Raw genomic sequence first — 21,371 nt, 5'->3', positions numbered from 1 at the left:
AGGTCACAAACTCACTGAACTTGCTCCTCGGTGCTGTTTATCTGAGTTTAAGGGGAAACCCTGGAATGTGGACTTAGCATCTGTACTCAGATTCGGCAGCAAAATTCAAAATGCTAGAGAGAAATGAGGCATCTCAGGGAGGAGCCCCAGCAGCTCAAGTCTCCTGCCTCACAGAAACTGGAAGGCCTTCAGGATGGCTGTCAGCCCACATGCTCCTTTCCCTGGACTTCGCTGCTCCTCCTTGCTTTCCTCCTCCAGGTGGTACAGTTAAGGGCTCAACTACTAGCAGCAAGGTTGGCAGTCCAAACCCACCCAGCGGTGCCTCAGAAGACAGGCCTCATGATTTGCTTCTGACAGGTCACAGCCTTGAAAATCCTGCTGAGCAGTTCTGCTTTGCACACGTGGGGTCACCATGAGTTGGGATTGACTGGAAGACAACTAACAACAACATTGTTTCTGCCACCAGTGGACTGGGTGTCTCTCTGTGCTTCAAAAGATTGCTTCTGTCATTTTAGTATGGCGCACCCACCCCTCTTCTGGACAGAATTCCTGCCCCAGACCATCTTGGAGGCTGGACCATTGGAGGTGCTATGGTTCAAGCACCTCCCCCAGGAGCATTCTGCTGTGACCAGGTTACGTGGCTTTCCCTCTGAAGCTTGTGTGCTACAGAGGCAGCCTCTCAGCCAATCTGTGGGTATGACTCCTTTCATCTTGAGTTTAGGCTGTGTCTTTGGGGCACAGTCTTTCTCTTCAGGGCTGACAATGTATGTTAGTTTCCTTATCTTGGGTTTGATAAGGGGTTATTGAAGTGGTTCTTTATCTTTGCCTCCTGTTTTGGCAAACATTCTAGAGGACAGATGATAGGGTCCTAATGAAATCCCTATTGAATAACCAAGATAATACATTTGCCTGGAAACCTCTGGGAAACTCTGTGAAATACAAATGGCTGGTTTGTCCATCCTGCTTCCAGAGATATCTCAAGCCTTTTCTCTGCACTTTTTTTCTTAGAAATCAGTTGATACCTCACAAGGATAGTGTCTAATACTTTGGAAAACACACACAATCCTGAGAGCTATAAAATACCAAAGACCTTTGCTTTGCTTCACACTTTTCTAAGCACTGTCCTATAAATTATCACTTTAGCCTTCAAGATGGATAGGACAGACTATTACCCACATTGTGCTGCTGAGAAAACAGTACCACAGCTATAAAACAAGGTAGCGGCAGAGCCAGTACTAGAATCCCAGTTTTCTGGTAGTTCCATGACATCGTGATACAAATGTGCAAGCTCATTAAATGCCATATGTTTGCATGACTACCCCCATCATATAAGCCTCACAGCTGTTGAAACTCAGTTATTGAAGATGACAGCATTTTTCAGCATCAGTAATTTCCGTTCTGTGTATGTAATCTTGGTAACTGAGAAATTTATTATTAGTCTAGTAAAGATGGAATAAAAAGGTGCCTTGGTGGCTCAGTGGTTAGGTGCTCATCTGCTAACTGAAAGGTCAGTGGTCTGCTCCATAGGAGAAAAATGTGGCAGTCTGCATCCATAGAGATTACAGCCTTGGAAACCCTATATGGGTCAGCTCCAGTCTGTCCTATAGGGTCACTGTGAGTCAAAATGGACTCGACAGCAATGGTTTGTTTTGTTTTTTTTAAGATGGAGTCAGAAAGCCAGTCCTGTGTTTCTCTAGTATTATTAGTAATCAGCTTAGTGGTAGGCAGTGCAGTGGTTAAGAGCTTAGCTGCTTAGTTACCTAGTGCTGCTATAATAGAAATACCACAAGTGAATGGCTTTAACAAAGAGAAATTTACTTTCTCACAGTCCAGTAGGCTACAAGTCCAAATTCAGGGCAGCAGCTCCAGGGGAAGGCCTTCTCTCTCTCTCGGCTCTGGAGGAAGGTCCTTGACATCAGTCTTCCCCTGGACTAGGAGCTTCTCTATGTAGGAACCTCGGGTCCAAAGAGGATGCCCTCTGCTCCCAGTGCTGCTTTCTTGGTGGTATGAGGTCCCTATGTCTTTCTGCTGGCTTCTCTCTTGTATATCTCAAAAAAGATTGGCTCAAGACACAATCCAATCTGGTAAATTGAGCCCTGTCTTATTAACATAATGCTGCTAATCCCATCTCATCAACATTATAGAGACAGGATTTACAACACACAGGAAAATCACATCAGATGATAAAATGGTGGACAGTCACACAATACTAGGAATCATGGCCTAGCCAAATTGAAACACATATTTTTGGGGGACACAGTTCAACCCATGACAGCTGCTAACCAGTTCAAATCCACCACCCATTCCTTGGAAACCCTATGGGACAGTTCTGCTCTGTCCTATAGGGTCTCTATGAGGCAGAATGGACTCAGTTGGCAATGGGTTTTATACAGAAGAGAAGCAGTGTTTCGGTATCACTGTTCCATCTATCCATTCAGCCAGCCATCCTGGTAGAGGGACATATAAAAAGTTCCAGATCTGGCAAATACATAGAGACAAAAGCTTACTACTGTTTACCAGGGAGGGATAAAGAGGCACTGAATTTCTGTTATTGGTGGTGGAATAATTTGGAAAAGGATAAAGTCCCATACCTAGAGTGAAGGGACCTGAATGCTAATGCCACCTCTGGCACTAAGTATGTAATTGGGGGTAAGTTACTGTAGCTTTGTGTATCTAATTTTTGTATCTATAAAATGAGGTGTTTCTAAGTTTGTGTCTATTATTCCCACATAATCTTGGGTCCCGCGCGCTATTCTCTGTCAGTCGCATTATCCCCTTTGTAAATGAGTATTCCCACCCCATCCCAGGGCTTGGGGGCTGAGGGGAGGACTGATGTATCAAAAATCAACCTTACAGAGAGTCAACTTGCAGGTATTATATGAAACTCCTTCTCGTGTTTAATTCCACTAAATTACATTTTTATGTTAACTTGGTAGGCTAATATTTTATGAACTTTTAAGATTGAATGTAGGGAATGAGATCAATATTTCTGATAATTACTTGTTGGGGGTGGGGAGGTTCAGTAGAAAGTCATTTAATAGTTCCAGGCTGATACTGATTAAAATTAATAGTATGAAGATTTAGAATATCTCATTTACAGGGGGTGTTATATTCTTCTTTCGTTCTATAACTTAGATAAAAACTGTAGCCCCAGCATTTATGATAACATTTAGCAGGTAATTTTCTTTACTGGATTTAGAAAAGAGCCAGTAATTTAGAATCAGAGTATCTTGTGTATCCCAGTGTAGGATGTTCTCAGAGTTTATTGCCGCAATTTAGCATTTTTATCTGGAATGTTCTACGTCTAAGGGACAGGCCCTCTGTTTTCTCTCTTGGAATTACTAGAATCTTTGTGTCTTCCTTTATTCACAGAATATATGGTCATTTTATTTAAGTATTTGTGCACAGCTCTAGAAATTTCAGTAACTCCTTATATTTGTTGTGTCCTTTACAACAGTGGTTCCCCATTCTGGCCGCACAGCCAAGTGTATTTTTTTAGGCTACGGAGGCAGATTTGATGAGCACCCCCGTTGAAAACTGTATGCTTGCAAAGAGTGTCGGGTTATCTCTCACGTGGTTTTATGTTGCCTCCACCAGTCATGAGGAAGGTGACACAAGTGTTATTGATGGCCCTCTCTTTTTCAGAGAAGGAAATTGAGGCTCGGAAAGATGGAGTGAGTTGCCCAAGGTCGCACCCTGGCTAACACTTCATCTACTTATTGCCAAGTCTTACTGAGATCTTTAATCATTGTCTCACTGTGTGGCTTCTCCACCAACCCTGGCAGGCACAAGACATGCTGTGAGTGGGGGCTTAGTCGTGTTTAAGATCATCAAAGGTTCAACAGAAATAAAACTGAGACACGTAGTATGTTGTGATGACTGTGGAACCTAGAGATGGTATCATCTAAGAAAACTTTGAGAGCCCAGAGATCTCCAGTAGCCTATTAAGGACATGCCACTAGTTGTACATAGATGATCTGGAGATAAGTAAACTACTAAATACTTTTATTATATAATCAGCTCTTTACATCTTTCTCTACCTGCCAGCAAGTCCATCAATACAGGGCAGCAAGTAGAGCATTGGACCTCTCTGCCATGTGATGACGTTATTACCTTGCTTGGAAATCTACCTGGACATTAAGAGTGGAGCCCTGGTGGTACAGCGGTTAAGCGCTTAGCTGCTAACCAAAAGGTCAACAATTTGAATCCACCAGCCATTCCTTAGAAACCCTATGGGACAGTTCTCTGTCCTGTAGAGTCACTATGAGTTGGAATTGAGTTGATGCCAATGGGTTTTTTGTTTTGGTTTGGTTTTTTGTTTGTTTGTTTGTTTTATTAACAGAGTAGACCCAAAAAGGAAGGCTTTCTCCAGAAAGACACAGTTAATTCGTCATCACCTGAAACAGACCCCTTTAGCATGTTAGCTAGCTCTCAGCTCGAGCAGTGAGGAAACAGGACCTTTCACAGGGTGGGGCTGTAGGCAGAAGGGTGCAGACCAGAGCTGAGCAGCCAGGGAAGGGATGGGCAGCAGCTGGACGCCCCTCCACATCCAGCCAAAGAAGATTCAGTGGCATATCTTTGTTTTAAATGAGAAGGAGGAAAGATGGTTGAAAGCCTGCGCTCAAGCCTTGATTAGTGTGCCATGCCAGGCACTGGAGACCTTACAGATGTGTGGTCAGATGACGTGTTTGTTTCCTGTGCCTGTGTCCCTGAGTGGTCTAGTTATATAGGTGGTGACGTTTCCCTGAGAAGTACTTTTGGCACCACACACGTGCCAGCAGAGCCCAGTCAATGCTCAGGAACCAGCACGGGAGTGTGCGAGACCCAGAGAACTGGGGATTGTGTGTACTTGCATAGTGACCACAGGCAGGTCATTCGGCTTCTCGGAGTTAAATCATTTCCACATGTAGGAAACGACAGTCATCTCCCTGTTATCAGTTCCCCTAGCACTTTATTGTCCTGGGTGGTGCAAATGGTTAATGTACTCCACTGCTAACTGAAAGGTTGGAGGTTCAGTCCACCCACAGGTGCCTCAGAAGGCCTGGCAACCTACTTCTGAAAAATCAACCATTGAAAACCCAACGTAGTTCCGGTCTACTCTGACTCACATGGATTACCATAAGTAGGAGTCTACCTAACGGCACCTGGTTTGGTTATTGGTTTTACTATATATACCAGGCACTGTTTTACAAACTGTTTCGGGTACCTTGGTCCTCACATCCTTGTGAAATGGTTGCCATTATCATCTCCCATTTTATATAGAAAGGAACTAAAGCAAACTTAGAAAACATAACCACAAGCACCAACCAGTAAATGGCATAGCTGAACTTGAGCCCGCATCCCCCAGACTTGGTTATACAGAGAAGGCAAAGAGAGCTTGCAATCAGTGAAAATCAGAATCCAAAAAGAAGAACTGCAAGCAGAGCAAACATGGTCGATTTGTTCACTTACTAACTTCAGACCATTAGGAGCTTGGAAGAATAATGGTGGGGAGCAGAGTTCCTTTGCATGGTGTATGCCTGGTGCACCACCGGTAACAGTCACCTGCCTACCAAAGCCTGCGTATTGAGCATTACTGATGCATTAGGACTTTGCATACTCATCAGGGAACAGATGGGCTATGGCACATTTGGCTTCTTACCACCCCATGATACAGTAGCCTGAAACAAGGGCCAGTGTCTGTGAATGTGAACAAGAACTCAGGGGTTCCAGCGGCAAACCTTTGTGCTCTTCTGCATCAGTGCATACGTAAACATTGAGCCTTTAACATTTGCTCTTCTTTTTTTTTTTTTTACCTAGAGTTTTTTTTACATTGTTTTTAAGTGATGAATGTTTTACTCGTGGGAAATCATTTATAGGAGTGACAGACTTCACACTGTGATGAGCTAGTATGGTAAAATGAGAAGTCTTCAGAATGGCTTTTACCTGCTGATGATGTGTGTGTCTGCATATGTGAGTTTAAATGTAATTCTGGATCTAATTTTTATATTACTAAATATTTATTTACAATTTTAGGGGTTCATTGGCTCCAGATTTTCCATTATCTCAGTTTTATCGTTCCAGTCATAGCTCAGGGGAAGGGCTTGTTTGAAGCTCTGACCTCAGTGGTACCTTGATCTCCACAGCACTCAGAGGACTTGAGGGCTACATTTTTTTCCACAAGACATACCAAGGTTTTTACATTGGTTTTTATTATCCCGGAATATTTAATAGCCAAATAAATTAGATAACTAACACTGCTAAGAGTTAATTTGTCATTTCTGGTTCTTTTATTTATTCATTTTTTTCCCCATAAAAAACACTTGGAGAATGTCTTTCTCGAGAAGCAATAAGGACCAGTGGTTTGAACTCTGACTTTGAAACCAGGTGTCTAAGAAGGCCTGAGTGCCAGCTTTGTAACAGCCTGTCTGGCCATGGTTAAACCACTGCACGTCTCCCTGCCCCATTCTCAGCACCTCTGGAATAATGAGGCAGACACCGTCCTCGATACCTGTATTCTCAGGACCCTGTAGGAAGCAGTGAGCTGATGGCCGTAAAATACGAGTCTCAGATCGCAGGACCTGTCACCTGAAGCCTCAGTGTTGTGGTGCTTCTTTGTTAGCATGCTTTTCTTACCTATCAGGGTTTCTTCAAGTCCTCATTTCATTATTACCACCACATTAGTACCTGTTTCACTTTATTTTTGAAAACCGGAAAATATCACACATATTAATGTTTTGCTGAATTATTAATGAGTACTCAGGACTATATCTACAACAGAAAGTTACATTGGCTAAGTAGTACCCAGTCATTTCTCTGAAACGTGGTGTTATTCTGCTGTCCTAAAAATGAAATAACTACTATGAAATTATAGGTTTATACTTCCAAAATGTCAAACCAGGGTTATGTCAAAAAATGAAATTTCGTTAAAGAAGCTATTCTGGATGATTAAATAATGCAAACCTGAGTTCTGAAAAAAATCCAAAACCCACATTAAATTTTATACTTCAAATATGTTATAGATGACAAGTTAATTTTCATATGTATATTTATGTTTAATTAGCAATTGTTTCATTGTCTATCTTTCATATAAATATTAGTGGAAAATGATTTCAAATAAGTTGTCCTTTTCAGTAATTATTGTTGATACAGTTTTGGGAGTGTTGATTCCTAGGTGCTGTAAGGTGCTGTAAAGAATGTGTGTGTGTGCTGTGAGGAATGTGTCTGTGCGGTAAAGAATGTGTGTGTATGTGTGCTGTAAGGAATGTGTCTGTGCTGTAAAGAATGTGTGTGTATGTGTGCTGTAAAGAATGTGTGCGTGTGCTGTAAAGAATGTGTGTGTATGTGTGCTGTAAAGAATGTGTGTGTGTGCTGTAAAAAATGTGTCTGTGTGCTGTAAAGAATGTATGCGTGTGTGTGTGCTGTAAAGAGTGCGTGTGCTGTAAAGAATGTGTGTGTGTGCTGTAAGGAATGTGTGTATGCGTGCTGTAAGGAATGTGTGTGTATGTGTGCTGTAAAGAGTGTGTGTGTATGTGTGCTGTAAAGAATGTGTCTGTGCTGTAAGGAATGTGTGTGTGTGCTGTAAAGAATGTGTGTGTATGTGTGTTGTAAAAATGTGTGTGTGTGTGTGTGCTGTAAAGAATGTGTCTGTGTGCTGTAAGGAATGTATGCGTGTGTGTGTACTGTAAAGAGTGTGTGTGCCGTAAAGAATGTGTGTGTGTGCTGTAAAGAATGTGTGTGTATGTGTACTGTAAAGAATGTGTCTATGCTGTAAGGAATGTGTGTGTGTGTGCTATAAAGAATGTGTGTGTGCTGTAAAGAATGTGTGTATGTGTGCTGTAAAGAATGTGTGTGTATGTGTGCTGTAAAGAATGTGTGCGTGTGCTGTAAAGAATGTGTATGTGTGCTGTAAAGAATGTGTATGTGTGCTGTAAAGAATGCGTGTGTCTGTGTGCTGTAAAGAATGTGTGTGTGTGTGCTGTAAGGAATGTGTGTATGTGTGCTGTAAGGAATGTGTGTATGTGTGCTGTAAGGAATGTGTGTGTGCTGTAAAGAATGTGTGTGTATGTGTGCTGTAAAGAATGTGTGTGTATGTGTGCTGTAAAGAATGTGTGCGTGTGCTGTAAAGAATGTGTATGTGTGCTGTAAAGAATGTGTATGTGTGCTGTAAAGAATGCGTGTGTCTGTGTGCTGTAAAGAATGTGTGTGTGTGTGCTGTAAGGAATGTGTGTATGTGTGCTGTAAGGAATGTGTGTGTGCTGTAAAGAATGTGTGTGTATGTTCTGTAAAGAATGTGTGTGTGTGCTTTAAAGAATGTATGCATGTGTGTGTGCTGTAAAGAATGTGTGTGTGTGTGTGCACTCACTGGATAAAGGTTATACCTGCCAACTAATCATAAAATTTTTCTTTAGTTAAAACTTTTTCATAACTAATTGGGTTTTTTTGGCTTTAAATTCATGTTTTATACTTGAGAATATTTAGAAGGCACAGAGACCCGTTGAAGGCCATGGCCCAAATGTATGCGCAGGTCAGGATTAAAATTCAGAGTCTGGCTCTCCCCACCACTACAGCAACATGAATTTGGACATGTGTTAAACTGCTGCTATCTGCTGCCTCAGGGCGTTTAAAGACTTTCTCCTTTATTTATCCATTTACTCAACAAATTGTTGTTCTTGTTAGTTGCACTAGAGTCGCTTCCAACTCAGTGACCCTATAGGATAGGATAGAGTAGAACTGCCCCATAGGGTTTTCTAGGCTGAAATCTTTAAATGGGAGCAGATCTTTCACCCTCGTAGCCAATGGGTGGGTTCCAACCACCAACCTTGTGGTTAGCAACCAAGGGCTTAGCTGTTGTGTCACCTATTCAATAAGTTTTGAGTGCCCACCCAGGCACAGTGCAAGGCACTGAATGGTGAAGGGTCCAGATGTGGCCCCTGCTCTCATAGATCTTACAATCAGAGAGAACAAGCACTAACAAATAAGCACACAGATGGATATACCATGACAAGCTGTGCTAAAAAAATAATGAGGGCAGCCTGTGAGGATAACAGGGGACACCAGTCAAGGATGTCTTCTCTGAGAAAGTCACATTTATCAGGGACCTGATGGGTGAGTGGAGGTGAGGGAATTGTGGAAGGAGATAGACTGGGCAGAGACCCCGGTGCAGAGGAGCTGGGCAGAATCTAAAAGCAGACAGGAGGCCTTTTCCCCATGTTTCATGTAAGCATCACTGAAAAGCCCCTTCAGCTGGCACCCCCATTCAGAACCCCTCTCTCCGCAAGAAGCCGCTCCACAACTGCAGCTGCCAATTAATTTACAAAAGAAAAGTAATCTCTTACGAGTACAGCTCATTAATGAGACCTGGAGCTCCTAAGGCTTCCAGGAAGATTAACAAACTATCAAGGGGGTGGGGGGAGCGGTGGCAGTAAAACAGAAGGGCATAATTTAACCCCCAGTGTTTTCGTCATCTAGTGCTGCCATAACAGAAATACCATAAGTGGATGGCTTTAACAAAGAGGAGTTTATTTTCTCACAGTAAAGTAGTTTACAAGTCCAAATCCATGGTGTCAGCTCCAGGGGAAGGCTTTCTCTCTCTGTCAGCTCTGGAGGAAGGCCCTTGTCCTCAATCTTCCCCTGGCCGAGGAGTTTCTCAGGCGCAGGGACCCCACATCCAAAGGACTTGCTCTGCTCCTGGCACTGCTTTCTTGGTGGTATGAGGTCCCCAACTCTCTGCTTGCTTCCCTTACCTTTTATCTCTTGAGAGATAAAAGGTAGTACGAGCCACACCCCAGGGAAATTCCCTTTATCTTGGATCAGGAGGTGACCTGAGTAAGTGTGGTGTTACAATCCCACCCTAGTCCTCTCAACATAAAATTACAATCACAAAGTGGAGGGCAACCACACAATACTAGGAATCATGGCCTAACCAAGTTGATACACACATTTTTGGGGGTACATAATTCAATCCATGACACCCAGTTAACTGGAACCCCCAGTTAACTGCTAGCTCAGGGAGTTAGGCTCTGCAGAGAAGGTGAATAAGGCATTTCTCCACGCTAGACATTTTTTGTCAGTTTTTGCATCTGTTTCCTGTCTTCCTCAAAGCCGCAATTAAAAGGAACCTGTTTATAAACCAAGTGGACATACAAGCATATATAAAATCTGATTGAGCAAATCTAAGGACTTTTTTTGCTTAACTTGGGGCAGGGTATTCTCTGAACACTGACATCCCACACTGTCCCCCACAACCTCACATTGGTCCCAAGTTCTCAGGGACAGGGGCCCAGTTATCTACTCCTCTAGATACTGACATTTGAAATCAAATCCTGTGTGATTTTTTTATTGATGGTTTATAGGTACTTTAACGATATATGCAAGGAGGAGAGAAAATCCAGGTCAAAATGTTAGATCAGCTGGACTGTGACTATGCATGTTTGCTTCCTAGAAGTACTTAAACTGAGTAAGGAAAAAAAAAAAAAACCAGCATATCCTTGTTTTGTTCAGATAATAAGATGAGTGCACGTAGAGCATAAATATATGTTTAAATTGCTTTAAAATTTTTTTTTTTTTTTTACCTCAAACACAAACATCACAGCAAAGCTTACCTGCCACCCAGTTAAGAACAACGCCCTACAGTAGAAAGGGAAAACCCCAGACTGGTGTCTTCCTTTAAAAGTGAGGAAACCTTTCCAGAAGGGCTCCTCTGTCCCACTGTCCTCTCTGGTCACATTGGCCAGAGTTGTGTTACATGATCGTGCCTAAGACGTTCACTAGGCATGAAGATGGAGACCACCATGATTGGCTTAGCTTAGTCAAGGTTGAGGCCATTGGGCTGGAGTGGGACTGGCCTCTCCTGAGGGCTACAGGGGACTGAACAGGCTGGGCTTTGCTGGGAAGGAAGGAGGGAAAGAGGGGCAGCTGTGGAGTTGAAAACCAACTGTCTCAGCCACAGTAGGTTTACTTTGTGGGACCCAGGAACCTGCATTTAACAAGTGGTTCATGGACCACACTGGTGAATACTGATCTTAGAGGGACTTCATCAACTCCAAATTATTTTGCCATAGTTTAATTTGGTTAATAAACTACTAGAAAAAATTACATCTCAGTCTCTAAGACCTAATAAAGACACAGTGCCAACACCCACCCCCACCCCCACCCCCAGTAGAAGTAAGTAGCACCATCAGCACTGGAGCTGTGACATTCTGATTCAACGCTCACAGCTCTTTTCCTGCCACAGCCATACAGAAATTTTGGCATGGCATTTTTTTTTATTGTGGTAAAATACACACGATCTAAAATTTACCACTTTAACCATTTTAGAGTGTGTAGCTCAGTGACAGTTACACAGTCATCATGTCATACAGCCACCACCTCTATTCGTGACCATTTGCTTCACCCCAAAAGGAAACCTTTACCTGTCAGTAGTCACTCCTCATTACCTCCTCCCCCAGCCCCTGGCAGCTACTAACTTGCTTTCTGTCCCTGTGGGTTTGCCTACACTTGAGTTTCACATAAATGAAATCACATGTGTCTGGCTTCTTTCACTTGACATATATGTTTCCAGGTTCATCCATTCATAGCATGTAGGAGAACTTCATTTCTCTTTATGACTGAGTAATATTCCATTGTGTGTATGCACCACATTCTGTTTGTCCACTCATCAGTTGAAGGACACTTGGGTTGTTTCCACTTTTTGTTTGTTGTGAATAATGCTGCTATGAACATGCATGTACAAGTATTTGTCTGAGTCCCTGCTTTCAGTTCTTCTGTGTGTTCCTAGAAGTAGAATTGCTGGGTCATGTTTAACTTTTTGAGGAATCACCAAACTGTTCTCCACAGCAGCTGCACCATCTTACATTCCCACCAGCAATGTATGAGGTTTCCAGTTTCTCCACATTCTTGCCAATGTTTGTTATTTTCTGTTTTGTGGTTGTTTGTTTTTAATAACCATCCTGGTCGTTGTGAAGTGGTATCTCATTGTGGTTTTTGTTTGCATTTCCCTAATGACTAATGTCTTTGGATATATTTTGATGTGCTTCTTGGCCATTTCTATATATTCTTTGGATGAATGTCTACTCCAGTCCTTTTGGCATGGTAGACCTGATTTTTCCTAATCCTCAATAGTCAAGTGCAAAGTAGATACCCAGTGCTACCCCACAGTACAGCCATACCAGTTATTAAACTGTTGAAACACTGTATTATTTTGGGTATCACTACAGGTTGACTGTGTTTCCAAAATAAGAATTCCAAAATTCTAAGAAAACGCCTGGCTCCCAGGGCTTTGAACCGGTTCATTCTGGTTTGAACCGCTGCTGAGAATTTGCATTTCTAATGAGTTCCCAGGAAGTTATACATATGAATCACCTGGGGATCTTGTTAAAATGTGGACTGTGATTCTGTGTATCTGGAATGGAAATGCAGATTCTCAGCAGGGGCTCAAACCGGAATCAGCTGGTTCTAATCTCACCTGGCTTCTTACCTCTTATTTTTTTATCTCCTACCAGGACTGTTTACTTGCATCCAGCTGTGGACCTTGGTCTGCTACACCCTAAGGCACATCCTGGCCCTGGGCAACTAACACTATAGGAGCCCCACCCCTACCCCCTGCCTGCTTTAGAAGTGGATTGATTTAAATGAAGAAGGGCATTTTAAAATCCAATGTTCTCTGCAGGTAAAAGGAATGGATTATTTCTGAGTAAATGTCCAGCTTCATTTTGCTCCTGGAGCAGCCTGGTGCCTACACCCATTGCATAGAGTTTTCCAGAGTCTTCAACCAGGGACTAATCCTTTGTTCCTAGTCTCCTGGCAGAGCACCTGTTCTCTGGTACTCAGTCCCCTTGCCTCTGGCCACTGGCCTGCTTGGTCAGTATCTGACACTTCCTCTCCATGCAGTTTGACTCCTGTCCACACCCCATGCCTTCCATAATCTCCCCTTCTCTGTCATTAAAGTATTGGAGCAACCACTCTGAAGAAACATTTCTCTTGCTTTTGCAAGATAATCTGAGCGTGCATGCAAAGTGGGCCCAGGTTGCTTAGGTTCCAGCTCTGACCCCAGTCTTCACGTACATTGCTCAGTCCTCCCTGACCAAACCAGCTGGACATGCTGCCTTTGAGCAGCATCTGGATAGTGCCTGCAGTCTCTGCCAAACCCCCACTGCCTGATGATATTGGTTGGGTTTGAATCCTGGCTTTGTTTATCATCTCTGTGACTGGGGACAAATTACTGTTTAATTTCTTTGAATTTCAGTTCTCACACTAATAAAAGATAAAGATAGCAATGCCTACCTCAGGAGATGATATGAGCTATAAGATGGATAGAAGTACTTAGCACAGGCACATTCATCACTCCCAATAAGGTACAGACTCCTTAAGGACAGGGTATTAACAGGGGACCCCTCAGCACTCAGCACCATTCGTGTACTTGAGCGACATTTACTTACTAGGACAGAAGGACAGAATAGGAGAATGGGTGCTACTAAACTGCTGCTGGAAGCAAGGCCTGGCGATCTATTTCTGAAAATCAGCCAGTGAAAACCTGTGGATCACGACAGTCCTGCCTGTTGTGCATGAGGTCAGCATGAGTTAGGGACCAACTCTCTAGCTGCTAAGCTAACATGCCATGGGTACCCTGCACTCAAACAGCTCACCACCCAACGAAACAGACAGGTACAAATACAGCGTGATAAACACCACATGCAGTGAGAGGATGTTAGAATATTTTAAGCAGTAGGGTGATGGTGTCAAATTTAGGTTTTAGAGGGATTGGAGTATTTAGAAAAATTAACTGTAGGACACTGATACTGTAGGCATGGCGTCCAGGTGGAAGACCTGACCCAAGCAAGAGCAGTTCCAAGGGCTGAGGGGAGGGAATGACAGTGGCAATAGAAAAGGGTGGATTCACTCTAGAGAGAATGATATGGTAAAATACACTGCTTTGGAGGCTCAAGAGATGGGCCTTTTGAGGCAGCTTTTCTGACCCCGGGGCCACAATATAATTTGACAGTCACTACTCCTTTTTTTTTTTTTTTTACTCCTTAGCTTTGGTAATAAAATCATGAGCACAAATGAGATTGCATATGCCAAAGACCAAACCAAACCCGTTGCTATCAAGTCGATTCCAACTCATAGCAATCCTAGAGCACAGAGTAGAACTGCCCCATAGTTTCCAAGGAGCACCTGGTAGATTCAAACTGCCAACCTTTGGGTTAGCAGCCATAGCTCTTAACCACTGTGCCACCAGGGTTTCCAAGATCACATATAGTGCTTGTTTCTTAAAGGCGTATTGGTGGCCTTACTGGTATGTTTTATATAGTTTTTTATCAGTATGCATGAGGAATGAAAAAATGAAAATGTGGGTTCTTTTCTCCTTTGTCACCATCATTGTTCCTGTGATTTCCTTCTCGTAAAGGCAAAGGTCACGTTGCTTTCCTTTAGATGAAGCATTTTTTTTTCCTTATCCTGCTGTAAGTGAAAGTTTAGTTTAATTTCTCATATAAAAATTTATACACACGTTGTTATGTGACCCTAGTTGCTCTCCCTGTAATGTGACAGCACACTCCTCCTTTCCACCCCAGATTTCCCCTGTCCATTCAGCCAGTTCCTGTCCCTCTTTGCCTTCTCATCTCGTATCCAGACAGGAGCTGCCCACTTAGTCTCATGTATCTACTCAAGCGAAGAAGCACTCTCTTCACAAGTATCATTTAATGTCTTAGAGCCCAGTCTAATCTTTGTCTGAAGAGTAGGCTTCAGGAATGGTTTTAGTTCTGGGCTAAGAGAGAGTCTGGGGGCCATGTCTTCTGGGATCCCTCCAGTCTTAGACCATTAAGTCTGGTCTTTTTATTAGGATTTGAGTTCTGCACCCTACTTTTCTCCTGCTCTGTCAGGGACTCTCTGTTACATTCCCAGTCAGGATGATCATTGATGGTACCCGGCCACCGTATAGTTCTTCTGGTGTCAGGCTGATGGAGTCTTTGGTTTATGTGGCCCTTTTTTTTTTTTTCTGTCTCTTGGGCTAATACTTCCCTTGTGTCTTTGGTGCTCTTCATTCTCCTTTGCTCCCAGAGGGTTAGGACAATTGATGTGTCTTAGATGGCCACTCACTAGCTTTTAAGACCCCAGACGCCGCTCACCAAAATGAGATCCAGAACAGTTTCTTAATAAACATTGTTATAACACTTGACCTGGCTGTACCCCGAAACCATGGTCCCCAGACCCCTGCCCCAGCTACTCTGTCCCTCAACCTGTTTGATTGTATTCAGGAAACTTCTTAGCTTTTGATTTAGTGCAGTTGTGCTGACTTCCCCTGTGTTGTGTGTTGTCCTTCCCTTCACCTAAGATAATTCTTTCCTACTACCTAGTTAGTGAATATCCCTCACCCTCCCTCCCTGCCCTCATAGCCATCAATGAATTTTTTTTTTTTTCAGTGTTTAAGCCTTTTCTTGAGTTCTTATAATAGTGGTCTCATACATTATTCGTTCTTTTGCAACTGACTAATTTCACTCAGCATAATGCCTTCCAGATTCATCCACGTTATGAGATGTTTTGCAGATTCATCATTGTTCTTTATCATTGCATAGTATTTCATTGTATGAATATACCATAATTTGTTTATCCGTTCATTCGTTGATAGGCACCTAGGTTGTTTCCATATTTTTGCTGTTGTTAACACTGCTGCAATGAACATGTGTGTGCATATATCTATTCATGTGATGGCTCTTATTTCTCTAGGATATATTCCAAGAAGTGGAATTGCTAGATCACATGGTAGTTCTATTTCTAGCTTTTTAAGGAAGCACCAAATCGATTTCCAAAGTGCTTGTACCATTTTACAGTCCCACTAGCAGTGTATTAGTGTTCCAGTCTCTCCACAAGTGCTCCAACATTTATTCTTTTGTGTTTTTTGGATTAATGCCAGCCTTGTTGGAATGAAATGGTATCTCATTGCAGTTTTAATTTGCATTTCTTTAATGGCTGATGAGCGAGCGTTTCCTCATGTATCTGTAAGCTGGCTGAATGTCTTCTTTAGTGAAATGCCTGTTCATATCCTTTGCCCATTTTTTAATTGGGTTATTTGTCTTTTTGTTGTTGAGGTTTTGCAATATTTTGTAGATTTTAGAGATCAGACACTGATCAGACTTATCATAGCCAGAATTTTTTTCCCAGTCTATAAGTTATCTTTTTACTCTTCTGGTGAAGTCTTTGGATGAGCAGAGGTGTTTGATTTTTAGGAGCTCCCATTTATCTAGTTTCTATTCTGGTGTTTGTGCATTGTTAGTAATGTTTTGTATTCTGTTTATGCCATGTATTAGGGCTCGTAGCATTGTCCTTATTTTTTCTTACATGACCTTTATCGTTTTAGATTTTATATTTAGGTCTTTCTTTGATCCATTTTCAGTTAGTTTTTGTGCATGGTGTGAGGTATGGGTCTTGTTTCATTTTTTTGCAGATGGATATTTAGTTATGCCAGCACCATTTGTTAAAGAGACTATCTTTTCCCCATTTAACTGACTTTAGCCCTTTGTCAAACATCAGCTGCTCATACATGGGTAGATTTATGTCTGGATTCTCAATTCTGTTCCATTGGTCTATGTATCTGTTGTACCAGTGCCAGGCTGTTTTGACTACTGTGGCAGTATAATAGGTTCTAAAATCAGGTAGTGTGAAGCCTCCCACTTTGTTCTTCAGTAATGCTTTACTTATCCAGGGCCTCTTCCATTTCCATGTGAAGTTGGTGATTTGTTTCTCCACCTCATTAAAAAATGTCATTGCAATTTGGGTCTGGATTGCATTGTATCTGTAGATCACTTTGGGTAGAATAGACATTTTCACAATGTTAAGTCTTCCTTTCCATGAGCAAGGTATGTTTTTCCACTTACGTAGGCCCCTTTTGGTTTCTTGCAGTAGTGTCTTGTAGTTTTCCTTGTATAGATCTTTTATGTCTCTGGTTAGATTTATTCCTACGTATTTTATCTTCTTGGGGGCTATTGTAAATAGTATTGATTTGGTGATTTCCTCTTAGAAATTCTCTTTGTTTGTATAGAGGAATCCAAAGTATCTTGTATCCTGATACTTTGCTGAAATCATCTATTAGTTCCAGTACTTTTCTTGTGGATTCTTCAGGGTTTTCTGTGTATAAGATCATATCATCTGCAAATAGAGATACTTCTTCCTTACCAATTTGGATTCCCTTTGTTTCTTTTTCTTACCTAATTGTTCTGGCTAGGACCTCCAGCATAATGGTGAATAATAGTGGTGATAAAGGGCATCCTTGTCTCTTCCTGTTCTCAAGGGGAATGCTTTCAGACTCACTCTATTTAGGATGATGTTGCTGTTGGCTTTGTATTAATGCCCTTTATTATGTTGAGGAATTTCCCTTCTATTCCTGTTTTCCTGAGAGTTTTTATCATAAATGGGTGTTGGACTTTGTCAAATGACTGTTCTGCATCAATTGATAAGATTTTGTGCTTCTTGTCTTTTGTTTTATATATGTGATGGATTACATTGTTTTTTTCTAGTGTTAAACCATCCCTGCATACCTGGTATGAATCCCACTTGGTTGTGGTGAATTTTTTTTTTCATATGTTACTGAATTCTATTGGCTAGAATTTTGTTGAGGATTTTTGCGTCTATGTTCACGAGGGATATAGGTCTGTAATTTTCTTTTTTTGTGGTGTTTTTACCTAGTTTTGGTATGAGGGTTATGCTGGTTTCATAGAATGAGTTTGGGAATATTCCATCCTTTTCTATGCTGTGAAATACCTTTAGTAGTAGTGGTGTTAACTCTTCTCTGAAAGTTTGGTGGCGTTCTCCAGTGAAACCATCAGGGCCAGGGCTTTTTTGTTGCTGTTGGGAGTTTGTTAATTACCTTTTCAATCTCTTCTTTTGTTATGGGTTTATTTAGTTGTTCTATCTCTGTTTATGTTAGTTTAGGTAGGTAGTGTGTTTCTAGAAATTTATCCATTTCCTCTAGGTTTTCAAATTTGGTAGAGTACAATTTGTCATAGTATTCTGTTATGATTCTTTTAATTTCAAGTGGTCTGTTTTAATATCACCTGTCTTATTTCTTATTAGGGTTATTTGCTTCCTCTCTTCATCTTCTTTTGTCAGTTTGGCCAATTGTTTATTGATTGTGTTGATCTTTTCAAAAAACCAGCTTTTGGTCTTACTATCTCTCAATTGTTTTTCTGTTTTATTTCATTTAATTTTTCTCTAATTTTTATTATTTCCTTTCTTCTGGTGCCTGAGGACTTCTTTTGCTGCTTTCTTTCTGTATGTTCAAGCTGTAGGGTTAATGTTTTGATTTTGGCCTTTTCTTCTTTTTGTATGTGTGCCTTTATTGCTGTAAATTGACCTCTGAGCACTGCTTTTGCTGTATCTCAAAGGTTCTGGTATGATATGTTTTCATTCTCATTTGATTCTGTTAATGTCTTTATTCTGTCCTTAATTTCTTCTGTAACCCAGTAGTTTTTGGGCAAGGTGCTGTTCAATTTCCATGTGTTTGATTTTTTTTTTCCTTGCTTTTTCTGTTGTTGATGTCTACTTTTATGGCTTTATAGTCAGAGAAGATGATTTGTAATATTTCGATGGTTTGGATTCTGTTAAGGCTTGCCTTATGGCCGAATATGTGGTCTGTTCTGGAGAGTGTTCCATATGTGTTGGAAAAGAAAGTATACTTGGCCGCTGTTGGGTGGAGTGCTCTGTATATGTCTATGAGGTCAAGTTAGTTGATTGTGGCATTTAGATCTTCCATATCCTTATTGAGCTTCTTTTAGGATGTTCTGTCCTTCTCCGAAAGTGGCGTGTTGAAGTCTCCTACTCTTATTGTGGAGCTTTACATCTCTCTTTTCAATGCTGTTAGAATTTTATGTATTTTTGAGCCCTGTTGTTGGCATGTAACTATTTATTATGCTTACATCCCCCTGGTATATTGACCATTATATAGTGTCCTTCCTTATCCTTTGTGGTGGATTTTACTTTAAGGTCTATTTTGTCGGAGATTAATATTGCCACTCCTACGCTTTTTTTCTTGTTGTTTGCTTGATATATTTTTTTCCATCCTTTGAGTTTTAATTTGTGCCTTTAAGGCGTGTCTTTTATAGACAGCATATAGACAGATCGTGTTTTTTGATCCATTCTGCCACTCTCGGACCCTTTGTTGTTGCATTTTGTCCATTTACATTTACATTCAGCATAATTGTTGATAGATATGAGTTTAGTGCTGTCATTTTGATGTCTTTTTGTGTGTGTTGTTGACAGTTTCTTGGTTCCACTTAATTTTTTGTGCTGAGTCGTTTTTCTTTATGTATTTTCTTTCCATCTTTTTCATTGTTATTGGTTTTTGTCTTTCCTGAGTCTTAATGTTTTTCTTGTTTTTTATTTTGATGTGTGGGATTGTTAGTTTCCTTTATGGTTTCCTTAACATTTACCCCTGTTTTTCCAAGTTTACACCAATCTTTTATTTCTTTATATCACCTTGACTTCCTCTCCATGTGAAATATCTATGACTACGTTTTTTATTCCCTGTTTTGTTTTAATGTTGTCATCTTTTACATATTGATGTCTCTGTTTCCCTACTTTCAGTGTTTTAGCTTTGATTTATTTTTGCGACTTCCCTAACTGGTTTGATATCTGGTTGCTCTGTCGTGTGTTCTAGTCTTAGGTTGTTATCTGTTGTCACTGATATTCTAACCAGAGGACTCCCTTTAGTATTTCTTGTAATTTTGGTTTGGTTTTTGCAAATTCCCTAAACTTCTGTTTATCTGGAAATGCCCTAATTTCACCATCATATTTGAGAGGAAGTTTTGCTGGATATATAAATCTTGGCTGGCAATTTTTTACCCTTCAGGACTTTATATATATTATCCTATTGCCTTCTTGCCTGTATGGTTTCTGCTGAGTAGTCTGAGCTTAGTCTTATTGACTCTCCTTTATAGAAACTTTTCGTTTATCCCTAGCCGCGCTTAAAATTCTGTCTTTATCTTTGGTTTTGACAAGTTTAATTATAATGTGTCTTGGTGACTTTCTTTTGGGATTTCCCTTGTGTGGGGTTCGATGAGTTTCTTGGCTAGATGTCTTCTCATCTTTCACAGTGTCAGGAAAGTTTTTTGCCAACAAATATTCAACAATTCTTTCTGTATTTTCTGTTACCCCCCCCCCACCCCATTCTGGTACTCCACTCACTTGTAGGTTATTCCTCTTGATAGAGTCCCACATAATTCATAGGGTTTCTTCATTTTTTTTAATTCTTTTATCTGATTTTTCCTCAAATAAGTGAGTGTCAAGTGCTTTATCTTCAGTCTCACTAATTCTGATTTCCATTGCCTCAGTTCTGCTCTTAGGACTTTCTACTGAGTTGTCTAATTCTGAAATTTTATTGTTAATCTTCTGGATTTCTGTTTGCTGTCTCCCTATGGATTCTTGCAACCTGTTAAATTTGTCATCGTGCTCCTCTGTAATCTCCTTAAGTTCCTCTATTTCTTTGTCTGCGTGTTCCTTGGCTTGTTCTCCGTTTTGCCTGACCTCATTCCTGATCTCTTAAACAGTTCTGTATATTAATCTTTTGTGTTCTACCTCCAGTAAATCCACGAAATTCTCTTCCTCTGGAAGATTTCTTGATTCTTTGTTTTGGGAGCTTGCTGAAGCCATCATGGTCTGCCTTTTTATGTTATTTGATATTGTCTGTTGTCTCCGAGCCACCAATAATTCATTATATTTATTTATTTTATTTTTATATTTATTTTATTTGCTTACTGTGTCCTAGCATCTTCTTTGTTTTCATATTCCCAAATAGGCTGCTTGTGTGAGCTAGGTTGATTATTAGCACCTTAGAAGCTCTAACATCTTGTCACCAGGTGGTAGATCTTTTACTAGGTCTGTGAGCCCAGGAGTCTGTTTACTTTTGTTGTATGGATTCAGCCCAGGTGTCCAGGTAGTCAGTCACCAAGTGTGTGGTGCAAGCTCTCACCTACAGGCCTAGACGGGCTGGGGTGATTGTAGTAGGCACAGGTATCTGGCTGCAGTAAGGGGCCACACACTGAGCAAGGCAGGGGGCTGATGGCTGTCCCTTAGTGTCTGGGAGGAAAGCATGTCCCTGTTCCTAGAGCATGTAGGTGTGTGGGTTTTGCAGCTGGACTCTGGGCACACAGTGTTGTTGGCTGTAAGGACTGGGAGGCACCACTTATTCTTGGACCCCTGTCATGGGTGGGTAGATGGTATGGGTGGAGTCACCAGTCCTCAGGCCCCTGATGTGGGTAGTTGAGGACTCTGCTTAATGGGCAGAGCAGTGTCAAATGTCACAAATCTGCCACTTGTACCATACAGCTGATACAGTGAAGTTAGGCTTCAGGTATATACCCTGTTGTACTTTGCTAATGAGGGCCTGTGCTGTTGAAATG

The 21,371-nt window shown here is 41.3% G+C and overlaps 1 protein-coding gene across 4 annotated transcripts in view; it reads left to right on the top strand.

The window, feature by feature from the left end:
* LYRM4 (LYR motif containing 4) overlaps positions 1 to 21,371 on the top strand; it is a 175,566-nt gene that overhangs the window by 109,883 nt on the left and 44,312 nt on the right. For 2 of the 4 annotated variants that reach the window (XM_064280032.1, XM_064280048.1), the window contains one exon: positions 1 to 11,145. The exons of the other annotated variants lie outside the window; for them this stretch is intronic. In XM_064280032.1, the coding sequence (XP_064136102.1) occupies positions 1 to 18 (18 nt within the window). In that variant the 3' untranslated portion in view covers positions 19 to 11,145. Of the gene's footprint in view, positions 11,146 to 21,371 lie in introns of those variants that run through there. 4 annotated transcript variants of the gene reach the window in all.

Source organism: Loxodonta africana, chromosome 1, assembly GCF_030014295.1.
Source record: "Loxodonta africana isolate mLoxAfr1 chromosome 1, mLoxAfr1.hap2, whole genome shotgun sequence".
In the NCBI taxonomy this organism is placed as follows: Eukaryota; Metazoa; Chordata; class Mammalia; order Proboscidea; family Elephantidae; genus Loxodonta; species Loxodonta africana.
Note: the sequence above shows the minus strand (reverse complement) of the source record. Positions and strands in the feature narration are given on the sequence as shown.